The sequence below is a fragment of the Saccopteryx leptura genome, chromosome 4 (genome assembly GCF_036850995.1).
Source record: "Saccopteryx leptura isolate mSacLep1 chromosome 4, mSacLep1_pri_phased_curated, whole genome shotgun sequence".
Classification (NCBI taxonomy): Eukaryota; Metazoa; Chordata; class Mammalia; order Chiroptera; family Emballonuridae; genus Saccopteryx; species Saccopteryx leptura.
The window spans coordinates 152,657,315-152,682,771 of record NC_089506.1 but is presented as its reverse complement, the minus strand read 5'-3'; the positions used below and the strand labels follow the sequence as shown (position 1 = coordinate 152,682,771).

Genomic DNA, 25,457 nt, shown 5'->3' with positions numbered 1-25,457 from the left:
ATAATTGAAACTCTTATATAAGAGGTTTTCCTAATAAAATATAAATTATCTAAATTGCACAAGAAGAAAAGTTTAATATACAAATGGACATATATGAAATTTAAAAGTTGGTAAATATAGCTTTTAAAAATTTTAAAGATCAGGCCCTGGCCAGGTGGCTCAGTGGACAGAGCATTGGCCTGGTGTGCAGATGTTTCAGGTTCAATCCCTGGTCAGGGCACACATGAGAAGTGACCATCTGCTTCTCTTCCTCTCCCTCTCCCCCTTATTTCTCTCTTCCTCTCTTGCAGCTAGTGGCTCGATTAGTTCTAGTGTCAGCCGAGGGTTCAAGTGTCAGCCCTAGGTGTTGAGGATAGTTCAGTTGGTCTGAGTATCAGCCTCAAACACTCAGGATAGCTCAGTTGATTCAAGCATCGACCCCAGACAGGGGTTGCCAGGTAGATCCTGGTCAGGGTGCAGGCAGAAGTCTGTCTCTCTATCTCTCCTTCTCTCACTTAAAAAAGAAAAGAAGGCCCTGGCCAGTTGGCTCAGTGGTAGAGCGTCAGCCTGGTGTGCAAGAGTCCCGGGTTTGATTCCCGGCCAGGGCACACAGGAGAAGCACCCATCTGCTTCTCTACCCCTCCCCCTCTCCTTCCTCTCTGTCTCTCTCTTCCCCTCCCGCAGCCAAGGCTCCATTAGAGCAAAGTTGGCCCGGGCGCTGAGGATGGCTCCATGGCCTCTGCCTCAGGCGCTGGAATGGCCCTGGTTGCAATAGAGCAACGTCCCAGATGGGCAGAACATCGCCCCCTGGTGGGCATGCTGGGTGGATCCCGGTCGGGCGCATGTGGGAGTCTGTCTGACTGCCTCCCCGTTTCCAACTTCAGAAAAATACAAAAAAAAAAAGAAAAAATATATAAAGATCAAAAAATTCCACAACTGAATTTCTGCGAGCATTAAAAATCATAAAATAAGGAATTTTACTGTATGTAAATTTTATTTATATTATGAAAAAGGAAGAGAAAAGGAAGAAAAAGAAATTCCAAATAATTCTGATAATGTTTCAGATAGTGCTGAAAGGTGGAAGCCTTCTCAATTCATATGCACACAAAGGTAACACTAACCTGTTAAGTACAAAAAAGAAAGCCATGAACGAATCTCATTTATTAATATAGTTGAAAAGAATATAAATGAAATTTTAGCAAATAAAGTCTAGCAAAATATCAAAGGAATAATATACTATAATCAAATACAAATTCTTTTTTCAGGAATGCTATGATAGTCCCAATATCAGGAAAGTTAATGCATAATTTATTATATCAACAAATTAAGGGGAAAAGGTGAGCATATCCATAGATCATGAAATGGAAGTTGATAAAGTTAAACAATAACTTCCAATAAAAACAAAACGAGAATGATAATAGAAGGAAACTAAATATGTTAGGAGTTGTTTACAATAACATTTGCTGTTTTTGGTAAGTAGTAAAATATCTAAGCCATTTTAATTGAAAACAGGAACAAGATAAGGTTTCCTGCTATAATCAGTATTACTCAGCTTTGATTTGGAAGTCCTAGTGAATGCAGTTAAATACGGTAATAAAACAATTGGTATGGATGTGGAAAAAGAAGCTATAAAATGATCATTTTTTTTCCCTGATGATACTGAAATCCAAGAGATTAGTAGAAAAAACAAGATTAGTCTAGGGGTGGGTTTTGGGGGAGGCACACTACTAGAAATAATATAAAGAAAAAGAAGAGTGGAAGAGTCTTTCCCTAACAGAAAATAAAGCATACTATAAAGCAATCTAGTCAAAGCAGTATTGTAATGACATAGAAATAGACAAATAGATCAGTGGACTAGAATAGAAAATTCGGAAATAATTCACAGTATATATATCTGTGTGTATATATAATACAAGTGAAAACACTAGTTTAATCAGTGGTACTAAAACAATTGGGTATCCAGATAGAAGAAAATAACCCCCTATTAAAATGAATTATTGGCCCAGGCCAGTTAGCTCAGTCAGTTAGAGAGAGTGTTGTCCCAAAATGACAAGGTTGTGGGTTCAATCCCTGATCAGGGCACACACAGGAAGCAACCAATGAATGCAAGACTTAGTGGAACAAAACTAAATCACTTCCCTTCCCTCTCCCCTCTCTCTCCCTTCTTCTCTCTGTCTCTCTAAAAAATCAATTAGTAAAGAAAAAATTAAGGCCAGGCTGGATAGCTCAGTTGGTTGGAGCATCGTTCCAAACGCAGAGCTGGCCGCTTCAGTCCCTAGTCAGGACATGTTCAGGAGCAGCTCAACGTTCCTGTTCCTCTGTCTCTTTCTCCCTGCCTCTCTCTAAAATGAGATGAAATGAAATAAAAGAAATGAAATAAAAAGAAATGAAATGAAAGAAATGAAATGAAATAAAAAATATATAAAATGAAAAAAAGAAATAAAAAATGAAATATAAAATTTAAAAAAATAAAATAATACATAAAATAAAATAAATAGCTAGATTGAAAATTTTTTAAATAATAAATTAATTTTTAAAGAAAGAAAACCATTATATATAGACTTAGGGCCTAGAAAAAGTTCATTAACAGGAAAACCAGAAGCTTTAAAAAGAAAAGATAGTTTATTTTGACTCTATAAATATTTTAAAAAACAAAAAATAGCCTTTATGTTTTTTATATACACTCTTTTTTAGATAATTCACTTTTAATTTACAAAAGTATTGGTTCTTCACTACAGCTTGAGAAGCAATGAAACAGGTTGTCTATCTCTTGTATTTCTAGGAACTAGAAGCTAGATCTACAATTAGATCAAGTTGGAACATTTTTGGCTAGGATATGTCATAGATGGTATGTATTTCATATTGCATTATATTAGGAGACACATGGTATTTGTTTATTCCATAATTAATGGTGCTGTATTGACCACTGGATTAGTATGATGATGGCCTGATCCTTCTATTGTAAAGCCCAAATTATCACAATGGAGGCCAGTAGAAGCCCCTTCAAGTTAGCTGCTGTGTACTTTTAAGGACTCCATTAAGCTTCAAAAAACTTTCTTCCTTTCTGGCCTGAGATATCCCCAGTTCACCATGTAATTCCGCCTGACTGGTAGAAGCTATATCTTTAAGGAGTTCTAGTTGATTGTAGTAGGGAATGATATTAAAGTCCAGAATCTAGGTACTAGGTGTGGTCTTTTCTACTGGGTTAACAGTGTTTCTAGCTAGTTAGTCTCAACAGCTAGAAAAACAATGTATTTTTAATAAATCATTTGTTCATGATGATATATATTTTTTTCTGAAAAATATATATATAATTTGATGACATATATTTTTTTCTTTTTTCTGACAGAGACAGAGAGTCAGAGAGAACGATAGATAGGGACAGATAGGAAGGGAGAGAGATGAGAAGCATCAATTCTTCGTTGAGGCACCTTAGTTCTTCATTGATTGCTTTTTCATATATGCCTTGACCAGGGGACTACAGCAGAGCAAGTGACCCCTTGCTCAAGCCAGTGACCTTAGGCTTCAAGCCAATGACCTTTGGGCTCAAGCCAGCGACCATGGGGTCATGTCTCTGATCCCACGCTCAAGCCAGCAACCCTGTGCTCAAGCTGGTGACCTTGGGGTCTTGAACCTGGGTCCTCTGTGTTCCACACTCTATCCACTGCACCACTGCCTGATCAGGCCATGATGATATTTTTAATTCTGTTTAACAGTACTGCATTTTACTACTATGGTCTTTCATTTTCTAGTTAGGGCTTTTTTCATTTCAAGAAAGTGGCTGAATAAAGTTTACAATATCCTTTTAGTTCTTTTTTGTTTTTCGAGTCTTCTGAACTGTATTCTAAAGCCATTTGAAAGTAATTTTTAAGTGTTGCAATCAATTTGATATACAGCTAATTTTTAAAAATTTGTTTCAGTTTTAGGGGTCATGATTTAAAAATAAAACTTTTACATGTACATTCTTTTGGTTTCTATGGTATTACATATTTTCATTTACTTTACTCATGTATTTATCCATACTAAACCCATTAACTGGTCACACTTTTATTTTCTATTCTCAGATATATAGAATAATAGATTGTCTGCAATTATTATACTCAGTATTATTTACCAAAAAATGCAGAAAGAGAAATCAAAGACAAAAGTCCTCATTTTGTCTATTTTCTAGGTTTTATTGAGCTCATCCTGATTTAATTAATTCCATTACTTAGGACATATCACATGAGCCAGCATTCACTATGATGACTAAAACAGATTAAAATGTAGTGCTTTATATGTGAGGAGCAAGTTTTCTTCCCCTAATGTTTGAAAAATGTGTGCATATGTATGTATATAATGTATAAAAACGTGTATATGTATGTATATAATGTATCTTATGTGTTCTGTGTTATAGATCAGTTGACTGATTCTATGAAGAATTTTTTTTTTTTTTTTTTTTTTTTTTTTTTTTTTTTTTTTTTTTTTTAAAGCTTAGTTTATTTATTTATTTATTCATTTTTAGAGAGGAGAGGGAGAGACAGAGAGAGAGAGGAGAGACAGAGAGAAGGGGGGAGGAGCTGGAAGCATCAACTCCCATATGTGCCTTGACCAGGCAAGCCCAGGGTTTCGAACCGGCGACCTCAGCATTTCCAGGTCGACGCTTTATCCACTGCGCCACCACAGGTCAGTATGAAGAATTTTTTAATGATTAAGTATTTCATCCTGCCTGAGACTTAAATAACAAATTTGATGACACTTATTCAGGAAATATTTATTGTAATATTGTGACATTATAAAGCATGTAAAAGCACTAGCTAAGTATTGGGAATATAGCTTTGAACCAACCAGAGTCCCTGAACTCATGGAGTTTATATTGTGATGGGGATACTAGTCAGCAAACAGCTTCTCAACTTCCTGCCATCTAACTAAACATCAGCTATTCCCAGAGTTCAGTAGCAATTCTGATGTTGCTAATTCCGTCGCCTGTGTAGCCTGTCACTTTACTATATCTATTTGAAATTTTCTATTGGGCTTTCCAGGTCTACTATATATATTAATGGTACCCAACTGAAATTGTAGAATATAGTTATTAAAGAATTTTTTTTTTAATATTTTAAAATTTTATTTATTTTAGAGAGAGAGATAGGAACATTGATTTGTTTCTGTATGTGCCCTGATTGGGGATTGAACCAGCAACCTCTGTGCTTCAGGGCAACACTAATCAACTGAGCTATCCAGCCAGGGTGAGTTATTAAAGAATTTTTAAGAAGAAACAAGGGCCTGGATGGTTGGCTCAGTGGTAGAGCATTGGCCTAGCCTGTGGATGTTCCAGGTTCAATTCCTGGTCAGGGCACAAAGGAGAAGTGCCCATCTGCTTCTCCACCCCTCCCCTTCTCACTTCTCTCTCGCTCTCTCTCTCTCTTCCCTTCCTGTAGCCATAGCTCAACTGGAGCGAGTTGGCCCCAGGTGCTGAGGATGGCTCTATGGCCTCCACCTCAGGCCCTAAGAAGAACTTGGTTGCTGAGCAATGAAGCAATGCCCTAGATGAGCAGAGCATTGCCCCCTCGTGGGCTTTCTAGGTGGATCCTAGTCGGGGCGCATGCGGGAGTCTGCTCTGGAGTCTGTCTCTGCCTCCCCTCCTCTCACTGAATAAAAAAAGAAAGAAAAGAAAAAGAAACAAAATGTTATACCTGTTTTGAAACATCTTTGAAAAAATCTATATTTACAAGATATGTAGCAGGTTTTTGTTTTTGGTTTAAAAAGATGATTATTTACCTTACAGGAGAATTTTATGTAGGGTTACTTTAAAAGAATAAATTTACCTAGTACATTTATAATGATTCCGTTGACAAACATCCTACTTATGTATAAGTTGCCTCAAATCCTTATTAGAATTTATTTTCTAAGTATGAAGCACTCTATTATGTAAAGAATAGCACAAATAATTAAAGATAATCATTGAAATTTCTTCTTGCTTTCTCTGAAATAACTTAAGCTGCATCAGGATGTAAATATAAAAATATAATTAAATAAAAAGCAAAATATTATTGTATATTGTCACAAATATAAGTGTGGCTGGTGCAGGCTGGGACTTTTTTTTTTTTTTTTTGTATTTTTCTGAAGTTGGAAACGGGGAGGCAGTCAGACAGACTCCCGCATGCGCCCGACTCCTGCACGCCCGGCCGACGCTCTACCACTGAGCCAACCGGCCAGGGCTGGGACTTTTTTTTTAACTTTATAAATACCACCCATTTTTTTTTCATCAGGATCATTAAGAAAGAAAAGACAAAAAGAAAACTTTGTTAGCATAACACACAGAGTCAGGTTACGCTTAAAGCATGGGAAATACTAAGATGAGAAATGTTTTTCTTATAGATTTGTTAATTTTACAGGAAGATGAGAACTGATGAAAAGGAAAGAAAACTGGGTGAAACCAATAAGAGCTAGGACATTAGCAGGATGAACACATGCATAAGAAGAATTAGGGATAGATGAGTGGAGAACAGGGAATACGACAAGAGAGGGAAGGTGTACGAGGTGCTGCTCCTCTGGGCCGGCCTGACAGGCAAGTACTTCCATACGACACATGCAGGTTTTGTTTTCTTAGACTCCCAGTTTGTGTGTTCACCGTTATTTGATTAGACTTTCTTTCTGGCAACGAGTGCGCTTTCTGATGTTAACCAATGTAAAGGGTGTGATTATCTTTGAGCATTGGGCTCATGATGGAGGAAGGCAGGTTAAGGTTAGGGACGGTGTTTGTGCTGTGGTGAGTATTCTTAGGACTACAATGTGAAAGCGGAATCTATCAGGCTCCATGTGGTTGAGGACCTCCAGCAGCCACCTGATGCTTACTGAAGAAAACCCTCTAGCTACAATTAAATACATTATAAAGGTGTCACGTTATAGTGGGAGTTGAGTTAAACAACTCAACTCATCCACACTAAATTATAAGTAGGTGGTGAATCAAGTCTTCGTAATATGCGGTTCTTCTGAGATCTGACAAGGGGAGAATGAAGGCATCTGAAGTGGGAGGGTTCTAGGAGGGAGAGTATGAAGAGATTTGAAAGATGGCAGACCGAAGACTTCCCAGTTTTGCCTGAGTTGGACCTAGTGATCCCCATTTGGTAAGGGAAAACATTCTGTTCAGAAGTCTTTCTGAAATAACTGCTGGTGTTTCTTTTCCACTTGGCATCGTATGTGAAGTATTTCTTTTCAAGTATATGCCAACTCTTTTCAAAGGGAACTTTGTTCTCCGATGATCCATTAGTTGAGGTATCACTGCAAAAACTGGAACAAAATTCAATTTATATTGCAGAACTTAGTGTGGTTCATTTTCCAATCCCTTCTCCTCCCCTGTGCCTCCTAGCACAGCCTTTTCTCACTGCCAGAGTAATTTCAGAAGATTCTGGAACACGTTCTCAGAAGCCCATTGTGCAGTAACAAAGAATTCCGGCAGGAAGCTCTAGGTTCTGTCGTTCCCTGCTTTCCGAGTGGAAGGCAGCCCACATCCCTCACATTGGTGGAGAAGGACAGCACTGCTCAGGCCTGCCAGCTGGCTAAGCACCAGCAACCCAAGCCGGAATTCGCTATGCCAATCAAACCTATCGGGTGGATATGTGGGCAGGTGTTGAAGAACTTTTCTGGAAGAAGTATATACAATCTTGTTGTAAAGGGGATGTGGGTGTGAGAACCTGGGGATAAAATCCCATGGGGTCTGCTTGCTTTTCTCCAGTCACCTAGGCGGTGGACCTAGTGTTCCATGTTCTACTGAATTATGGTAAGGGGACGTTTTCAACGCTTTTTTTTTCTCTTCTTTTTGTCTCAGTTGAGGGGATCGAGAAAACCATCATGGACTTTATAGATGAGTTTAAAGATGATTTCACTACCATCCTAAGATTATCACAGTCTAATCAGGTAATGTGATTTCATAACTGAAAAGAATTACAAAAAGTATATTGTGTTTTTAGTATCATACCAATTATTTAATGCTTGATTTTGAGATCAGTGTTTGAAGATTAGGAAAACATTAATTTCACTTCAATAAAACAAAGTTCACCTCTTACTATTGGGAGACATTAGAGACAGAAAAGTGAGGCAGATAAATTAAGTTTTAAGACACTCACCAGGTTGTTAGATTGGAAATCTAGAACTCTCTCATAGTCACAATTGCAATGTACAGTAGTTTACTTGAGATTTGCTTAATGTAAAATCAGAAAAATGCCTAGATATACTTTAAATTTTTTTTTTTTTATTCAATTTAGAGGAGAGAGAGAGAGAGAAGGGGGGAGGAGCAGGAAGCATCAACTCCCATATGTGTCTTGACCAGGCAAGCCCAGGGTTTTGAACCAGCGACCTCAGCATTCCAGGTCGACGCTTTATCCACTGCGCCACCACAGGTCAGGCAACCTAGATATACTTTAATTAAAATTTCTGGGCCTGACCTGTGGTGGTGCAGTGGGATAAAGCGTCGACCTGGAACACTGAGGTTGCCGGTTCGAAACCTTGGGCTTGCCTGGTCAAGGCACATATGGGAGTTGATGCTTCCTGCTCCTCCCCCTTCTCTCTCTCTCTCTCCCCTCTCTCTAAAAATCAATAAATAAAATATTTAAAAATTTTTTCTGGCAATTAAATCAGTGAAAAAACATAATTGACATAAATTCTAACAATGGAAAGATAAGTATGGTTTTAGTGTGTGCTTTACGTGGAAAGAAAATAGTGATATGAACTTAACAAAGAATGTATGTATATGTTTTAAACATCTATTCCAGAAAGGATTTGAGACATAAAATATTGGGATTGGAAGAGGGCTTAAGGAGAGTATTTTGAAGATAGATATGGTCAGGAAATAGTAACATCATGTTTAGGGGACACATATAACCTGCTTGACTCAAAAGTACACAGCTCTTAATGGAAAAGTGTTGTTTCAGTCATTTTAACCACAGTTGGAATGGAATATGGCACAGTAACAATCTGCTTATCCAGATATCAGACTTTGGCAATGTCAAACATGAGGAACATGGCCAATACCTGGAAGTAAACAAAAAAGCACTCTGAGTAACATAGTACTAGAAAGTCTATATATTTCATTCCTAAGGAAGAGAGGTATTAGTGCTGCCTTTAACCATTTATGCAGACTCCCAGGCATCAGACGTTTACTAAATACTTTACTATTACATGAGACTGGGAAGAGGGAATACAGAGGTAAATATGATAGGATTCTTTCATTGAGCTTGATCTAATGTAGACCAAGTTGTAAAGAAGTAATTGCACTAGAATATGGTAGGAGGTATATCCGATTTAGAGGAACGAATGGCTCTACCTAGAATGGTCAGAGAGGGCTTCATGGAAAAAGGATGCTTAAACTGAGTTTCAAAAGATGAATAGGAGTTGTCAAGGTAAAATAAAATGAGGACAGGGGAGGATAAAGTATAATTGCATAGGAGTAGATAAGAATATTCTAAAAGAAGCAAAGTCAGTTAGGCCAAAAAGTATGAAACAGTATGTTCCCAGAACGTCAAGGAAATCTGAATAAATGGTATGTATGAGTCCTGGGTCTAGACTTTGGGAAGGGGTGATACCAAAGTATAGTTATCTGCATGCACAGTGGTAAGATGGCATCCAGATGGTGGTTCTAAGTAGGGTAGGATAAGGCTTAAGAGCTCCAGAGTGCAAGCTGGTGTTGTAATACCACAACTTAGACTTAGTGTCTCCTTGCTGCCCGTCTTTGCATTCCCCTAATCTTGATATAAAGTCTTTTGAGCCTGACCGGGCGGTGGCGCAGTGGATAGAGCGTCAGACTGGGATGCGGAAGACCCAGGTTCGAGACTCCGAGGTCGCCAGCTTGAGCGAGGGCTCATCTGGTTTGAGCAAAAGCTCACCAGCTTGAGCCCAAGGTCACTGGCTCGAGCAAGGGGTTACTCTGTCTGCTGAAGGCCTGCGGTCAAGGCACGTATGAGAAGGCAATCAATGAACAATTAAGGTGTTGCAATGTGCAACAAAAAAACTAATGATTGGGCCCTGGCTGGTTGGCTCAGCGGTAGAGCGTCGGCCTGGCGTGCGGGGGACCCGGGTTCGATTCCCGGCCAGGGCACATAGGAGAAGCACCCATTTGCTTCTCCACCCTCTCCCCCTCCTTCCTCTCTGTCTCTCTCTTCCCCTCCCGCAGCCGGGGCTCCATTGGAGTGAAGATGGCCAGGGCTCTGGGGATGGCTCCTTGGCCTCTGCCCCAGGTGCTGGAGTGGCTCTGGTCGCAGCAGAGCGATGCCCCAGAGGGGCAGAGCATCGCCCCTGGTGGGCCTGCCGGGTGGATCCCATGCGGGAGTCTGTCTGACTGTCTCTCCCATTTCCAGCTTCGGAAAAATACGAAAAAAAAACCCTAATGATTGATGTTTCTCATCTCTCCGTTCCTGTCTGTCTATCCCTCTCTCCGACTCTCTCTCTCTGTCTCTGTAAAAAAAAAAAAAAAAAAAAAAAAAAAAAAGTCTTTTGAAACATTGGAGAGTTTTGCTCACTATGCTCCGGAGTATTAAGGTAAAACATTGGCAGGTGTTCATGCTTGGTTGGGGCTAGGAAGCCAGAGACAGACCTGGAAGCCCCGTTGCCCGTTCCAGGTGTAATTCTCTCACCATTGCCAATATTAAGGAAACAGGGACTTTATTTAATCAAAGAACTTGCAGGTCTCTTATAACTCTCTTCATCGCTTCCTGCCCTCTGCAAAGCTTCATTGCCACTAGCGCCACAGCATGCTTTCTGATGAAAGAGATTGACATTCTCGTCCTAAAAGAAAGAACTCTAAGTTCCTATTTCCAACTCATTGAAATAATTTACTTATAAGACATTTATCCCACTCACAGAAGAATATAAACATAGTTAAAGGTTCTTCGTTTCTCATTTTAAAAACATTTAACATTGTTCTTTTCCCACCATTTACTGTGAAGAATGTGTTGCTGAAATTGGCAGGGAATCTAAGTAGTTAGGGGATATAGTAACACACTGAAGTTAGCTGCTCTTCAGGAATAAATTCTCCAGAGAACAATGCTAATACTCCATTGTCATCTAGATTAATTTTAAAAGTCAGATTGTAAATGCTGCAATTTTATTTTTTCCACAATACTCCATAGTCCCCAAACATACTGAAAGAAACGGTTATAGGACTTTCTTATTTGGAATACTTAGAAGACTTTACTAATTGGATTGTATTTTAAATTTCTAAATTTTATTAGTATTTAAATATTTTTAAACATTATTATTTTAGGCATTTATTTATCTAGGAGAAGGCCATCTGGCTGGCCTGGAGCAAGAATACAAATATGTGACGGGAATGATGGTGGAGTTTTATAGAGGAATCCACCCGATTAATGGTTACTACACAGTTATTCAGAGATGAAGATTTTGAAAGAAAACTTTTTTTCTGGGGCTGGGGAAAGTTCATTTGTAGCATCTTGATTGAGGCTGTGGGTTCTGAAGTCCTGCACTCTCTACTCCCCACCTCACAGCCAGCCCAGACCCCAATACCCTCAGCATGCACTTCCTTTAGTAAAAAGTAAGTTTTTGAGATTTGTACTTGTGCCTGACCAGGCGGTGGCACAGTGGATAGAGCGGCAGACTGGGATATGGAGGAGGACCCAGGTTTGAGACCCCAAGGTCGCCAGCTTGAGCGCAGGTTCATCTGATTTGAACAAGGCTCACCAGCTTGAGCCCAAGGTCACTGGCTTGAGCAAGGGGTCACTTGGTCTGCTGTAGCCCCTGGTCAAGGCACATATGAGAAAGCAATCAATGAACAACTAAGGTGTCGGCAACAAAAAACTGGTAATTGATAATTGATGCTTCCTGTCTGTCTGTCCCTATCTGTCCCTCTCTCTGACTCTCTCTGTTTCTGCCAAAAAAAAAAAAAAAAAATTTGTACTTGCAAATTGCAGATGATATAAGTACTTAAAATAGTACGCCTTTAAAATTGAATTCATGAAAAATGCATACTATAATTGGAGAATTAAAGGTTTTTAATTCAGATGATTTTTACTTAAATGAGGGAAATTTTTGTGGTAAATAGGGTCAGTTTTTGTGGATTGTAATTAAGAAAGATGATTATATGTTCTATTCTGTAATTGAAAATTGAAAATTATAGACAGAATATACTAGAGTCCATATAAAATTTTGGAATTTTACATGTCAGTGTACTTTTCTGAATTCTTTGTGCTTAAAAAAAAGTGGGACAAAAACTGTTGTCAGTGCACCAGTAATGCCGGGAAATTACTTATATTTCCATTAAGGTTTCTAAATATAATGAGAGGTGGATTGTAGCTAGAATGTTCTATAATTCAATTATATTTTCATCTTTGGTGAGTTGGTTCTTGTGGTTACTGTGAAAGTTATAAAGTGCACTGTGCACTATAAACTTTCTGGTGGTTTCTAATTTAACATGTGGCATGTTTCTTTGCTACTTATCAACATTATTAATTTGTTATCTTTTTCTGATACTCTTTATTCATTCATTTTAACTTGCACTTCTAGAGCACCTACTGTGTGCAGACACTATCCTAGGCACTGGGGAAAGATACGTGAGCCAAATGGATATAGAACTTTGTCATAGAACTTAAATCCTAGTCAGTCGGAAACACAGTAAACAAGGGAAAATCATATTACCTTAATGGTAGGATTTAAGGAGAAGAGAAAATATAGCAGAGAGAGGATATGAAGTAGGGGTAAGGTAGGGGTAAGAACAACTGATGGTTAAAACCCTAGAGGGGTTCTCTTAGTGAGAAAGTGATTCTTGAATTAAGACTTGAAGTAGGTGAGGAAGAGAACCTTAGTATCTTGAGGGATCAAATGGCACAGCTAATGCAAAGTCCCTGAGGTGGGAATATACCTAACAAGTTCAACAAATAATGAAGAGGGAAGGGAGAGAAAAGGACGAGGAAGACAGAGCAGTAACGGAGAGACCACCTTTGTAGGGCCTCATAGATCATTGTATGTACTTTGCCTTTTATTCCAAGTGCACCAGAAAGACACTGAAGCAGTTGAGCAGAAAAGCAAGATGTGAGTTGATATATAAGTTTGAGTTGTAGCTCTCTGGCTGATGTGTTGAGGAAAAGAATGAAGATAATCCAGGGCAGAAGCAGGGAGGCCACTAAGGAGGCTAATTTACTAGTCTGGAGAAGAGATGCTAGTATGTAGATGTGATGTGCTGGGTATTGGTGGGACAGTGAGAGTGGTCCTGTTCTGGGCAATTTAGAGAAAGAATTGAGTAAGATTTGCTGACAGGCTGGCTTTATATATATAGGATAGTAAGCTGATATAATAGAAATCAGAGTTCAGCATTAAAACTGCTGATGATAGAGAAATGAGCGTGGCTCTAGGAAAAAAGAAAATAGAAAGGAAACAGAATATACCTGTATATTGAAAAAATGGAGCTCTAATAGAGAAATCTATAGCAGGATTATTGAACCAATCTGATTAACGGATGCTGTGTTTCTTTTGGTAAATGGTCTTTAACTACCTTTTCATGTCTCTGAGGTGTTGGTGGTGGAAAATTCTTTTCTGACATTTGGTGATATGTTCACATGATGATAATGATGAATTAGAAAAAGAATAATCTAAAATTGTGTATTTTGCAACCAATTTAAGGATGCTTAGTTAGGCCCAGAGCTTAAAAAAAAAAAAAAGAGGGAAAAGAAATGAGATCTTCTTAATTCGTGGTTAACATTAAATTTATACACATGGTTCAGTAAGAAAATATATAGCATAGATAATAGACAAAAATAAAAGGCTGGTAGCTCAAAAAGAGGAAACAATGTTTTATTTAAATTTTTCTATTGAGCTAATATAAAAATAACTAATTGAACTCATAAACTGGTGACTTTTCTTTTTTTAAAGAAGAATATCTCATTCTGCATCTAAAAGAATGTAAGTAGCCTATCCTCTGCTGTCACATCTTCCCAAAAACATGAAGAACCAGTGAATATACACCCCGGTGCCTGGATTTGGTTCCTAATACTATTCTTAAAAGCAGTAACAGTCTTCTGTGGAACAAATTGATTCCAAGTTTTGAGGCAGGGGAAGTGAAGGCGGTCAGAAACATTCTGTTGTCAGAAGTAATCCTTTTAGAGGTATCTAAACAGGTATCAAAATAAATTAAAATGTGGAAAGGAAGCACAGTCATCAAATTGTAACCATCTGAGCATTAAAAGAAACAGATTACATTTACTAGGAATAGGTTAAGTTTGTTGGAAAAAGTCACAAATTCTTGATGAGACTAAAATCAGAATAATAAAAAGTGCACTAAAGGAGTATTGTAATACACTTTGAATTAAAAAAAATACTGTGTATAATAAATGCTGTGTTTTGCTCAACACAAATTATATGAACCCTACAGGAGAGTTTTGATAAATTGATTATCAATTACAAATAATCTTGTTTTTCTAAAGAGATTATAATTTAGGAAGATGATTTTGTAAAACAGGGCAAAGTTGAATGAATCAGTCTAATATACTGTTTGGGGAAATTAAGATTGGTTAACAGAGGCCCTGGCCTGTTGGTTCAGTGGTAGAGCATTGACCAGGCGTGTGGAAGTCCCGGGTTCGATTCCCGGCCAGGGCACACAGGAGAAGCACCCATCTGCTTCTCCACCCCTCCCCCTCTCCTTCCTCTCTAGCTCTCTCTTCCCCTCCAGCAGCCAAGGCTCCATTGAAGCAAAGTTAGCCCAGGCGCAGAGGATGACTCCATGGCCTCTGCCTCAGGAGCTAGAATGGCCCTGGCTGCAATGGAGCAACACCCCAGATGGGGAGAGCATCGCCCCTGGTGGGCATGCTGGGTGGATTCTGGTCGGGAGCATACAGAAGTGTGTCTGACTGCCTCCCTGCTTCTAACTTCCGGGAGGGGGGGGGAGGATTGGTTAACAGAAATGCATGTATAAAGTCAGTGATCCAGGCCAACATGGATCAATCACCAAGATTTTGTAAAGAAACTTAGCAAATAAGGAGAGGAAACTGTAGGAAATCAATAGCTTGCAACGGCAGAAAGGAAGTGTTCGCAAAGCGCTGAGAGGCCACCTAGAGGAGGTTTCGGTAAAGGTGGACTGCACAAGTCCCATCCGTGTTTGCCCTGGCACTGTGGCTCTTTCCTTAACGATTATAAATGGTAACGAGAGAAAGCACAGTACGTTGCAATCAGAAGCAACACCAAACTTATTCTAGCTGCTCCACCTTGAGGGGGAGTTGGGAGGAAGAATCAGGCCGGTGTGGGGAGGGAAAATTCCTTCCTCTATCTTTCTTGAGTTCCCATGGCTGGACTAATACTAAAATTAACAGATTAACAGGAGAAAAAACAAATCTAATGTATGCATACAGATCATAAATGATACTCAGAGAAATGATCAATGCAGGCAGCTTTTTATACCTTTTAGACAAAAAAAAATTTTTTTTGTGACAGAGACAGAGAGAGGGACAGATAGGGACAGACAGGAAGGGAGAGAGATGAGAAGCATCAGTTCTTCATTGCGGCATCTTAGTTGTTCATTGATTAGACAAAGAAATTTTTCAAGAATTAACAAGATAAAGGAACTTAGATTTGGGTGCTCATTACTGAGGAATCTAAGCAAAATCTAGGCTTGGGTAGTAAATTAGTAAAAAGATGACTCTGTTTTTACACATTTCTCAGCCCTGAATTCCCTAACAATGGTGATAAGGGTGTCTCTCCCATTAGACTCTAGGTCAGGGGTCCCAAACTTTTTACACAGGGGGCCAGTTCACTGTCCCTCAGACCATTGGAGGGCCGGACTATAAAAAAAAACTATGAACAAATCCCTATGCACACTGCACATATCTTATTTTAAAGTAAAAAACAAAACGGGAACAAATACAATATTTAAAATAAAGAACAAGTAAATTTAAATCAACAAACTGACCAGTATTTCAATGGGAACTATGCTCCTCTCACTGACCACCAATGAAAGAGGTGCCCCTTCTGGAAGTGTGGCGGGGGCCGGATAAATGGCCTCAGGGGGCCGCATGCGGCCTGCGGGCCATAGTTTGGGGACCCCTGCCCTAGGTGCAGGGATAGAACCTTTCACTTAGGAAGGAGATTTATCTCCTGCTTTTGGGGGAACAGAGAAAGAGACAGGTTAGAATTCTTTTTACACTAGCTATTTCTTTCTTTTTTTTTTTTTTTTTTTTTTTTTTTTACAGTGAGAGAGAGTCAGAGAGAGGGACAGATGGGGACAGACAGACAGGAACAGAGAAAGATGAGAAGCATCAATCATTAGTTTTTCGTTGCGACACCTTAGTTGTTCATTGATTACTTTCTCATATGTGCCTTGATCGTGGGGCTACGGCAGACTGAGTAACCCCTTGCTCAAGCCAGCAACCTTGGGTCCAAGCTGGTGAGCTTTGCTCAAGCCAGATGAGCCCGCGCTCAAGCTGGCGACCTCGGGGTCTCGAACCTCGGTCCTCTGCATCCCAGTCCGATGCTCTAACCACTGTGCCACCGCCCAGTCTGGCTACACTAGCAATTTTTTAAGTAACTTTAATTCACAATAATCAATATGCCATGGTGGGATATTTTGGGGTGGCCTGCCCTGGGCCCTGACAGCAGCAAAGCATAAGGTCACAAGAGGAATCAAACCTGTTTGTTCAGGAGTTTTGGATACTGCAGACAATGAGATTTCTCTTCCCAGTATGGGTGTGTTCACAAATGGAGTAGATTATACTCAAGTGATTGCACCTTATGGTATTTTGCTTGCTCTAGCTACTGCGTAACTGCTTGTAAGGATTGCTATGTTCTAAAATGGTTTGGAATTGTAGCAAATGTAGCAACCCACAATGTAGATTGCATTCTCAGCTATTAGTATTGACTAGTAGAAGTCAATATTAGACCAAGGTGAGCTAATAGGATTTTTTCAGTAAAGTTAACAGATTAAAGCACATAATAGGACACCAGATACTGTAGATGTACATCCTCATTGACTGGCTAGAACAGCTTTTGTTTATCTCCGTTGGCAAATGATGACCAGTAAGAGAAGTCTGAACTTTGAGAACAGAAGCAACAATAAAATTTTTACTTCAGTTTAAAAGTTGAGGCATTTTAAATATACAGCATGTTAGCTCTTAGACAAATATATAATGTTGTAGCCAAAAGTCCATTTAAAAGATGTTTTGTACTTATATGTTTAGACTCAATAAGTAATGATTCAAAGTTGCTATACTAAAAAGCCAGAAAAGCCCATAACTTTATTTAAATGAATAATGAAAACTGTACTTGTCCATTTCCTGGAATGCAGTCTGGCCACATTGTAAGTAATTTCCCTGTGATTCCTTTTCTGGTAGAGCAGAGAAAGAACTACATTTTATGTGTTTTGGTAATGCCATAATTTTTTTCTATCAGAATGCTCTTAGAAGTTTCGAAGTTTTTAGAAATAAAATTTTCCTAAGCTTGTTGATTAGTCTATAAGATATTTGTTTTATGCATTATATATGTATGCTATATTCTACCATTTAAAAATTTTAAAGTAAACTGGAAAAATATTAATAACTTTTTAATAAGATTAGTTGAATAATTCAAACATTAAATAATATTTATTTTGAAAGCTCTTAAAAATCAATGCAAAAAATATACCTAGAAAAATGAAAAATTTATATCTTTACACTAGTAACTTAAACTCTGGATAGTTATCCTAAGGAAAAATTCATATATTCATAGAAAGATTTAACTACATGATGAGGGCAATAAGTTGTATGGAGGGTGGGATATTAACACTGAGTATATGCACAGTGTGCAGTTATGGGGTAGTTGGTCTCTGCTAAAGTAGATTTTAATTCACTGGAGAATCACACGAGTCACTGTTCAAAGCCTTCTTTTCCAGAAAAGAGAACCCATGCCTAAAACATCTAAAATCAGGATGGCTGTCGCTTTAGCCAAGATCAACCGAGGAACATTAATTCATGGATTAAACAGCATATCCAGATCCTCCAAATCAGTGGCCAAACTTCTGCAGCCTCAGGTGGTTTGTAGACTTTTAGAGTTAAGGAACATATCTCATCGTCTGCTGAGGGAAGTTAATGCACCAAAGCAACCTCTATATAACATGCAGGTAAGTAATGTTGCATTTGCATAAGATATGAACGCTTTTTATAGAAATGTTTTGAAATGGCAAGATTTGAAAAATGAAAAATGTAATACATTTGGATGTCCTATATGTACCCAGGACTTCCACATGCCAGGCCAACACTCTACCACTGAGCCAGCCAGAAAAGGCACTTGGATGTCCTATATGTAAAACAAGATAGTTGGATAAGAGAAATGAATGGTTGGGCTGTTTTATAAAACAGTATATTCTCTAGTTTAAATAAATCTGGAAAAGGAAGGAATGTGGACTTTTTTTCTTGTTATTGAACTGTATAAACCTGTCCATTTCAAATGGTTCATTCTAAATATAAGCATACATATTACTGCTTATGTCAAACCTAAAATGCCACGACAAACCTTAAAAATGATTATGTTCTTCCATTTTCCCCATAACCTATGTTTCTAGATGATCTTTGATTGACATAACATATTGAGTATATTTAACTAAAAACTCATTTTGATAAACCTATCAATGCCCAGGTATATTTCAAATTATATGTTCTACATTGTTTCATTTAGAATCTGTTAAAGGATAACAGTTCCTAAAACATTCTCAGGACCAATCTTCCCCCCTAAACTTTATGTCACAGAACTCTGGGTTTTTCAATCTGGACATTTTCAAAGCATTCTAAATGTTTGTTACAAAAGATCTGGAGTCTTGCAAGTCTGGCATGTAATCCCCAGATGCATCAATTTTAACTCTTTTGTTGAATGGAGAGAAAACCTGGCTCAAGCTTCATTAAGCCAAGAAGGAGATGTATTAGTTCATGTAGCTGAACAATACAGAGTTAATAAGGTTTCAGGCATAGCTGAATACAGGTACTCAAATTATGTATTCTGGATCCTGTTTCTCTCTTTCTCTTTGTCGCCTGGCTCTGCTTTCTCTGTGTTGACTCCATTCTTAGACTGACATTTCTCTCATAGTCACAAGATGATTTGCAGCTGTTCTAGGGCTTCATCCTTCTAGGTTGAATTACAGCAGAAAAGAATTGGAGTCCTTGACCCAGCATTCCTGGCCAAGCCCTGAGCTCATAAAGAATGGCTTACCTCTAAAGCAGGGAAATGGGAATCACTCATTGGCCCAGGCCTCAGTTATCTGCTGCATTCCTAGAGCGGTGATGGGAACTCCATCCAGAGTACGTGACCTGCGAATGGGGCAAGGATAGGTCCTCAAACAGGGATCTGGGTTGTTTCAAGATGACAAAATGGATGGGATGGCTAAAATCAACAAAATATTCATTACACAGGAATCTCTCTAATCAAGACTTTTTTTTTTTTTTTTTTTTTTTCTGAAGCTGGAAACGGGGAGAGACAGTCAGACAGACTGCCGCATGCGCCCGACCGGGATCCACCCAGCACGCCCACCAGGGGGCGACGCTCTGCCCACCAGGGGGCGATGCTCTGCCCCTCCGGGGCGTCGCTCTGCCGCAACCAGAGCCACTCCAGCGCCTGGGGCAGAGGCCAAGGAGCCATCCCCAGCGCCCGGGCCATCTCTGCTCCAATGGAGCCTTGGCTGCGGGAGGGGAAGAGAGAGACAGAGAGGAAGGGGGGGGGGGGTGGAGAAGCAAATGGGTGCTTCTCCTATGTGCCCTGGCCGGGAATCGAACCCAGGTCCCCCGCACGCCAGGCCGACGCTCTACTGCTGAGCCAACCGGTAATCAAGACTTTGACACTTCCAGAAATCATCAGATATTTCAATTATAAGTGCCAGAGACAGCATTTATAAAAGGCTCTCTTAAAATATCTGATATTTGAGACAGTAAAAAAAAAAAAAGATTTGTGTGTGTTAATCACTGGATTCCGTCTAAGCACTAATAAACCTTATTCCTGCATCTTTAGATCAAAAAGAAACAGCTAAACCGTATGATTTTTAATTCTCTTTAAAATTCTGTCTGATGTTTTTCCTTGACATTTCTTTCCTTGCTTTGTTAGACCCATAGTTTTTACAGAGGATTGATATAAGAAGTGTCCTTTGAAGACTATTTCTGTATTTATTATGATGTGTTTAAAGACACAGTTCATTATATTATTGAGTCTTTCTTTTTGCTCCTTTTTTTTTTTTCCTGAAGCTGGAAACGGGGAGAGACAGACAGGCTCCCTTATGCGCCCCACCGGGATCCACCCGGCACGCCCACCAGGGGGCGACGCTCTGCCCACCAGGGGGCGATTCTCTGCCTCTCGGGGCGTTGCTCTGCCAAGACCAGAGCCACTCTAGCGCCTGGGGCAGAGGACAAGGAGCCATCCCCAGCGCCCGGGCCATCTTTGCTCCAATGGAGCCTTGGCTGTGGGAGGGGAAGAGAGAGACAGAGAGGAAGGGGGTGCGGTGGAGAAGCAAATGGGCGCTTCTCCTATGTGCCCTGGCCGGGAATCGAACCTGGGTCCCCCGCACGCCAGGCCGACGCTCTACCGCTGAGCCAACCGGCCAGGGCTCTTTTTGCTCCTTTTTGCTAAGTCAGAACTGTGAAGGATGTGATATTTTTATGTTATTTACAAGGTAACAAGTTATACAAATACACAGAGACACACACACGTACACACACACAACTCTGACAGGAGACACAAGACCCTGTTGCAGAGACACAGATTTTTTATTCGTTCACCGCAAAGCAGCAACCAGAGTGGCACCTTGGGTCAGTTTTCTACACCTCAGTTCCCACAGGGCAGTGTGTGAGAGCCAAGTGTCACTTGTGCCTGTACGTGGTAATGCATCACAGGAGAGGAGCCCTGAAATTATTAGATTCAGCTTTTTTATACGGTTGCTAGTGTGCCTGCCTGGTTTTGGTTGAAGGAGGGGGAGCAGAGAAAAAGAGAGGAAGAGAGAGAGTGAGAGAGAGAGAGAAGCAGATCTCTTTAGTGGGGTAGGAAGAGAGTCTGGCTTTATTTTTAGTGCCCTGTGACACTGTAACTGAAAACCAGTTCAGCTGCCTGCCACAACCAAAGCCAAGCCCCTGGGGCAAGTGCTGGTGCAGAAGGAAGGCAGTTTATTCAGGTGCTGTGACCTGGGAGAACGGGAGACTCCTGTCCCAAAGGCCGTCTCTCCTTCCCGCTCAAGGCTGTGGTTCAGTAGGGATACGGAGGGGAGGGTTTTTTTCTCTACCCCATTATTTTGCTAGCGTTTGGAGTGCTCTGACCCTGTCCATTCATCTCGGAAGCTTTTGGCTCTCTGGGCCAGTCCACTCACCTTTCTAGCGTTTGGCCCTTAAGGACCTCCCCCTGCAGGCTCTTGGTCAATGGGGGACACTCCCCTGTGCTTCCTGGTTGTCTCCAGTAACAACATGTCTGGGAGGAACATCACTAGAGCTCTCCAGATATTTTTTGGAAGAAGAATATACTTTATTCCCAAGCTGTTTGCCATTCAACCATATCCTTTGCTCAGAAAACCCAATCTGTACAGAAATGAGGTGGATCCATGAACTGACTTCCAATACTCATGAAAATTCAGTGGCAGAAGAATAATCTCTATTTTCAGTTGAATTTGTGTTTCCCTTTATCCAATAATGAGGGGGAAAAAGAATGTGTTTACCTTGTTGCCTTGACTGACAGTGAGTTTCACAGGTAAATTTAGAGCTTAGTTGTGATAACTTATTCCAGGAGCCTGAGATGTGAGAAACAGGTAGAAGGATTAAATGACTTGTCTAAGGCCCATATGCTGACTGTGACTCTCTCTTTTGACATGTATTCAAGATTAATTGAATACATGAAATTTCTTCTCCTTTGCTCTTTTTCTAATTGTCTTAGGACATAGGTTTAATTTTTTAAATCCTTATCAATAAAATATTTCAGACCTGTGGTGGCGCAGTGGATAAAGCGTCGACCTGGAAATGCTGAGGTCGCCGGTTCAAAACCCTGGGCTTGCCTGGTCAAGGCACATATGGGAGTTGATGCTTCCAGTTCCTCCCCCCTTCTCTCTCTCTGCCTCTCCTCTCTCTCTCTGTCTCTCCCTCTCCTCTCTAAAAAAAAATATATATATATATATATATTTCAAAATATGTAAAAGGTAGTTTATCAGAAGTTCCACCAAAATTTATCCGGTGGTAATATATATTTTGCCACATTGCCTTCAGGTATCTCCTTTATGAAAAGAAATATAATTAACCATTACCCAATACTGTCCCCCTTTTTTTTCATCAAAGTTAATCATTGTCTGATGTTGATGTGAGCATTTCCATGCATATGTTAGTATTTTCACTACATATGCACCTATTTTCTATGTATATTTAAATTTTATATAAAAGGTAAACTGTACTGATCTTTCTGAAACTTCCTTTTCTTTACTTGACATTTTTATTTATGTAGCTATGATTATTTTAACTTATGTTATATTCCATTATAAGAAAAAAATCTACTATTTATTCCTGAACAGATGCACAATTTAGATTTAAAAAAATTGTTTTGAAAAGATTTTATTTATTGATTTGAGAGAAAAAGAGTGGGAAGGGAGGAGTGGGAAGCATCAACTCATAGTAGCTGTGTCTCATATGTGCCTTGACCAGGCAAGCCTAGCATTTTGAATGAGTAACCTCAGCATTCCAGGTCAATGCTCGATCCATTGTGCCACCATAGGTCAGGTGAGTTTCCAAATTTTTTGTATTTCAAACAGTGCCTCAGTGGACACAACAGTCTTGTAAAAGACTCCTTATTTATATGTGTGAGACATTATCCAGGTATATATCTAGAAGAGGGATTTGTTGGGTCATGAAGGATACACATCTTCAATTTTATTATCGTCAAAATGCTTTTAAGACTGGGTCACTTGGGATCATTGTGGGTTGTTTTTTTTTTTAAGATTTTTATTCATTCATTTTAGAGAGGAGAGGGGAGGGAGAAGCAGGAAGCATCAACTCCCATATTTGCCTTGACCAGGCAAGACCAGCATTTCAAACCAGTGACTTCAGTGTTCCAGGTTGACACTTTATCCACTGCACCGCCACAGGTCAGGTTGGATCATTGTGGTTCTTGAATATGAGAATAATTCAATTCTGGCAAATTCTTAGCCATTATTTCTTCAAATATTACTGCTTTCTCATTTTCTCATATCTCTTCTTCTAGAATGCCTATTAAAGATATACTTAAGACCCTCTCATTTTATTCTTTGTCTATTTATCTTCCTCATATTTTTCCTTTTCTTTATCTCTTTTTGCTGTATCTTGAATAATTTCCTCTGAGCTATTTTCCAGTTTACCAGTTCTTTTACTTATTCAATGTGCTTTAAATTTTAAACATTATATTTATCACTTCTAGACCTTCTGTTTGGTATTCTCCCTACCCCACCCCCATTTCTAATTCTTTTCTCAAAGTATCTTTTATGAGTTTATTTCTTTTTAAAAATCTCTATTTTAAACATATTTATTATCTTTTTTTTTTTTTTTAAGATTTTTCCTTGAGATATTTGGGAGATGCTAATCTTCCTGACTATTGCAATCTATACTGTGTCTCACTCATAGATTATTTATTTTGGTGTTTTTAGTTTTATTTAACTGGAAGTTTTTCTTCAACGGGGTGTTTTTAAAAATAGAAATTCTTTTTTTGCTGGGAACTATCCCTCTGGAGGGTTCTGCTAGTGCTCTGGGGACGTCAGCCTCTGTGGAGACCCGCTTCCCCACCTTCTTCCTGGACTGCTGGCTGCAGCTGCCCTACTTGCACTGAGACCACCCAGAGGCCTGTCCTCATCTCATGTGCATTTATCTCATTCCCAGTCTCTAAGCTCAAGCCCTCGGTCATCATTTCAGGGCCCAATAGTATCTTCAGTTTCTGAGACATAGACACTTACTGCTCCAGCTTTTAGCTCTTTTTGTTTCTGGCACAAGAATGTCCCTTCCTTCCTTCCAACTCACTTTTATATTAAATTTTTGGTGTATGACTTTATGTCATACACCAAATTTATAGGTTTTTCTGTGTGTGGGGTTCCCCATTACCTCTGCCATGTTGCTGGAACCAGATGTCCTTTAGCTTTACTTTTTAGTATCTTTTACAAATTTTAATGTAAGACGGTTGAATTTGTTTCTGGAAGTAAGTAAAGTATAATTCTACTTTTTCATTCATTCAACAAATATTTATTGAGAACCTGACATGTAAAATCACTAGTTTAGGTACTAGGAATTCGTAGATGTCCTGTCCTTGGCCTAAGAGCTGTGGGGATGATAGGCAGGCAAGTAGTGCTAATAGAGTGTAGCAAGTACATCATCCAAATGAGCAAAGTGCACTGTGTAAGCATCAACAGGGGCATCTCATTCCAAAGAGTAGTCATTGTAGGCTTTCCAGAAGGTGATACTGCCCTGAAAGTTGAAGTAGGAGAAATTAGCCTTGTAAAGAAGAATAATCATTCCCGGAGAACAGTGTATATTAAGATGCTGAAGCAAGAGAGAGCATGACTTGCTCAGGAAATGTACGAGGCTGGAGTGAGACGGGGGGAAACAGTCCTAGGGCAGAGGTTCCAGGGTCCTTGAAAGTAGCCATGAGGCAGAAGCCTTACTTCCGTAAGGTGCATTAGCTCAGGTGGAGAATCAGAATTGCCACTGAGCGGGAACTAAGTTGTAGCAAGGGAGAAAAACAACATATCTCAAACCTGAAAGTCTCAGCGGTGACTAAAATAGAAGTATGAATAGTGAAGACAATGGCCTGGAAAGTCAAAGGAACAACAGAGTAATATATGAGGTGTGGCGGAGGTCAATGGCCTGGTCTGTGCACGGAGTGTGTCATGGTACCAGAGTGTGCTAGGAAGAAAGAGGCGGGGCACGGAGATGTGGCAGCCCTGGGACGCTGCCTGGCTGACTTCCCAAAGTGACAGAGTTCAGCCTCCCACTGTGAACTCCAACACAAATTCCCTCAAGCATCGTCAGGCTACCTGTGTTGAAGTGGAGCTTTGTGGTGTGCAGAAGTAAAAGGAGTGCAATGAGGTACTTTGCAAGGAGATGTGGCTTGTGGTGGATGCATGGCGGACACTACTTTCCATAGGAAAGTAAGAGGCCTGCTGACCAGTCTGTAGGTCTGTTCACAGGTCCTCTTCATGTGCTGTCTCATCACTGGCAAGAGCATGAGGAACCTGGAGCACCTCCAGTGGCTCTACCCAAACTCTGCTGGATATTATGTAGCTGAGCCCACCAGTGAGGCAGATTACCTCCCTCAAGCACATGGAATAAAGAAATATTTTCATTAGGACACTGACTATAACTAGGAGAGTGTTTCAGCTCTTTGATGTGGTCTGAGATGAAGTATATATTGTAAGAAAGATCTCCTTGAGATAATTAGAGAATGGACATTATCACAGGACCTCCCTTAACAATCTACCCAGGCCTTTTCGGTTAATTATATTGCATATTAGCTCTAGAGAATGTCCTAGATATCTTCAAAGTTATATTCAAAGATTTTGTGCTAAATAT

General features: G+C 39.7%; 2 protein-coding genes across 2 annotated transcripts in view; one reads left to right on the top strand and one right to left on the bottom strand.

Annotated features, from left to right (window-relative positions):
* Positions 1–25,457, bottom strand: part of LOC136403269 (Rieske domain-containing protein) — an 85,791-nt gene that overhangs the window by 31,358 nt on the left and 28,976 nt on the right. The gene's annotated exons all lie outside the window — the stretch shown is intronic.
* Positions 7,550–25,457, top strand: part of SPATA9 (spermatogenesis associated 9) — a 33,296-nt gene continuing 15,388 nt past the window's right edge. Inside the window, exons 1-3 of the mRNA XM_066381871.1 lie at positions 7,550–7,610; positions 7,787–7,875; positions 17,816–18,043. Coding sequence (XP_066237968.1) covers positions 7,550–7,610; positions 7,787–7,875; positions 17,816–18,043 — 378 coding nt within the window. The remainder of the gene's footprint in view (positions 7,611–7,786; positions 7,876–17,815; positions 18,044–25,457) is intronic.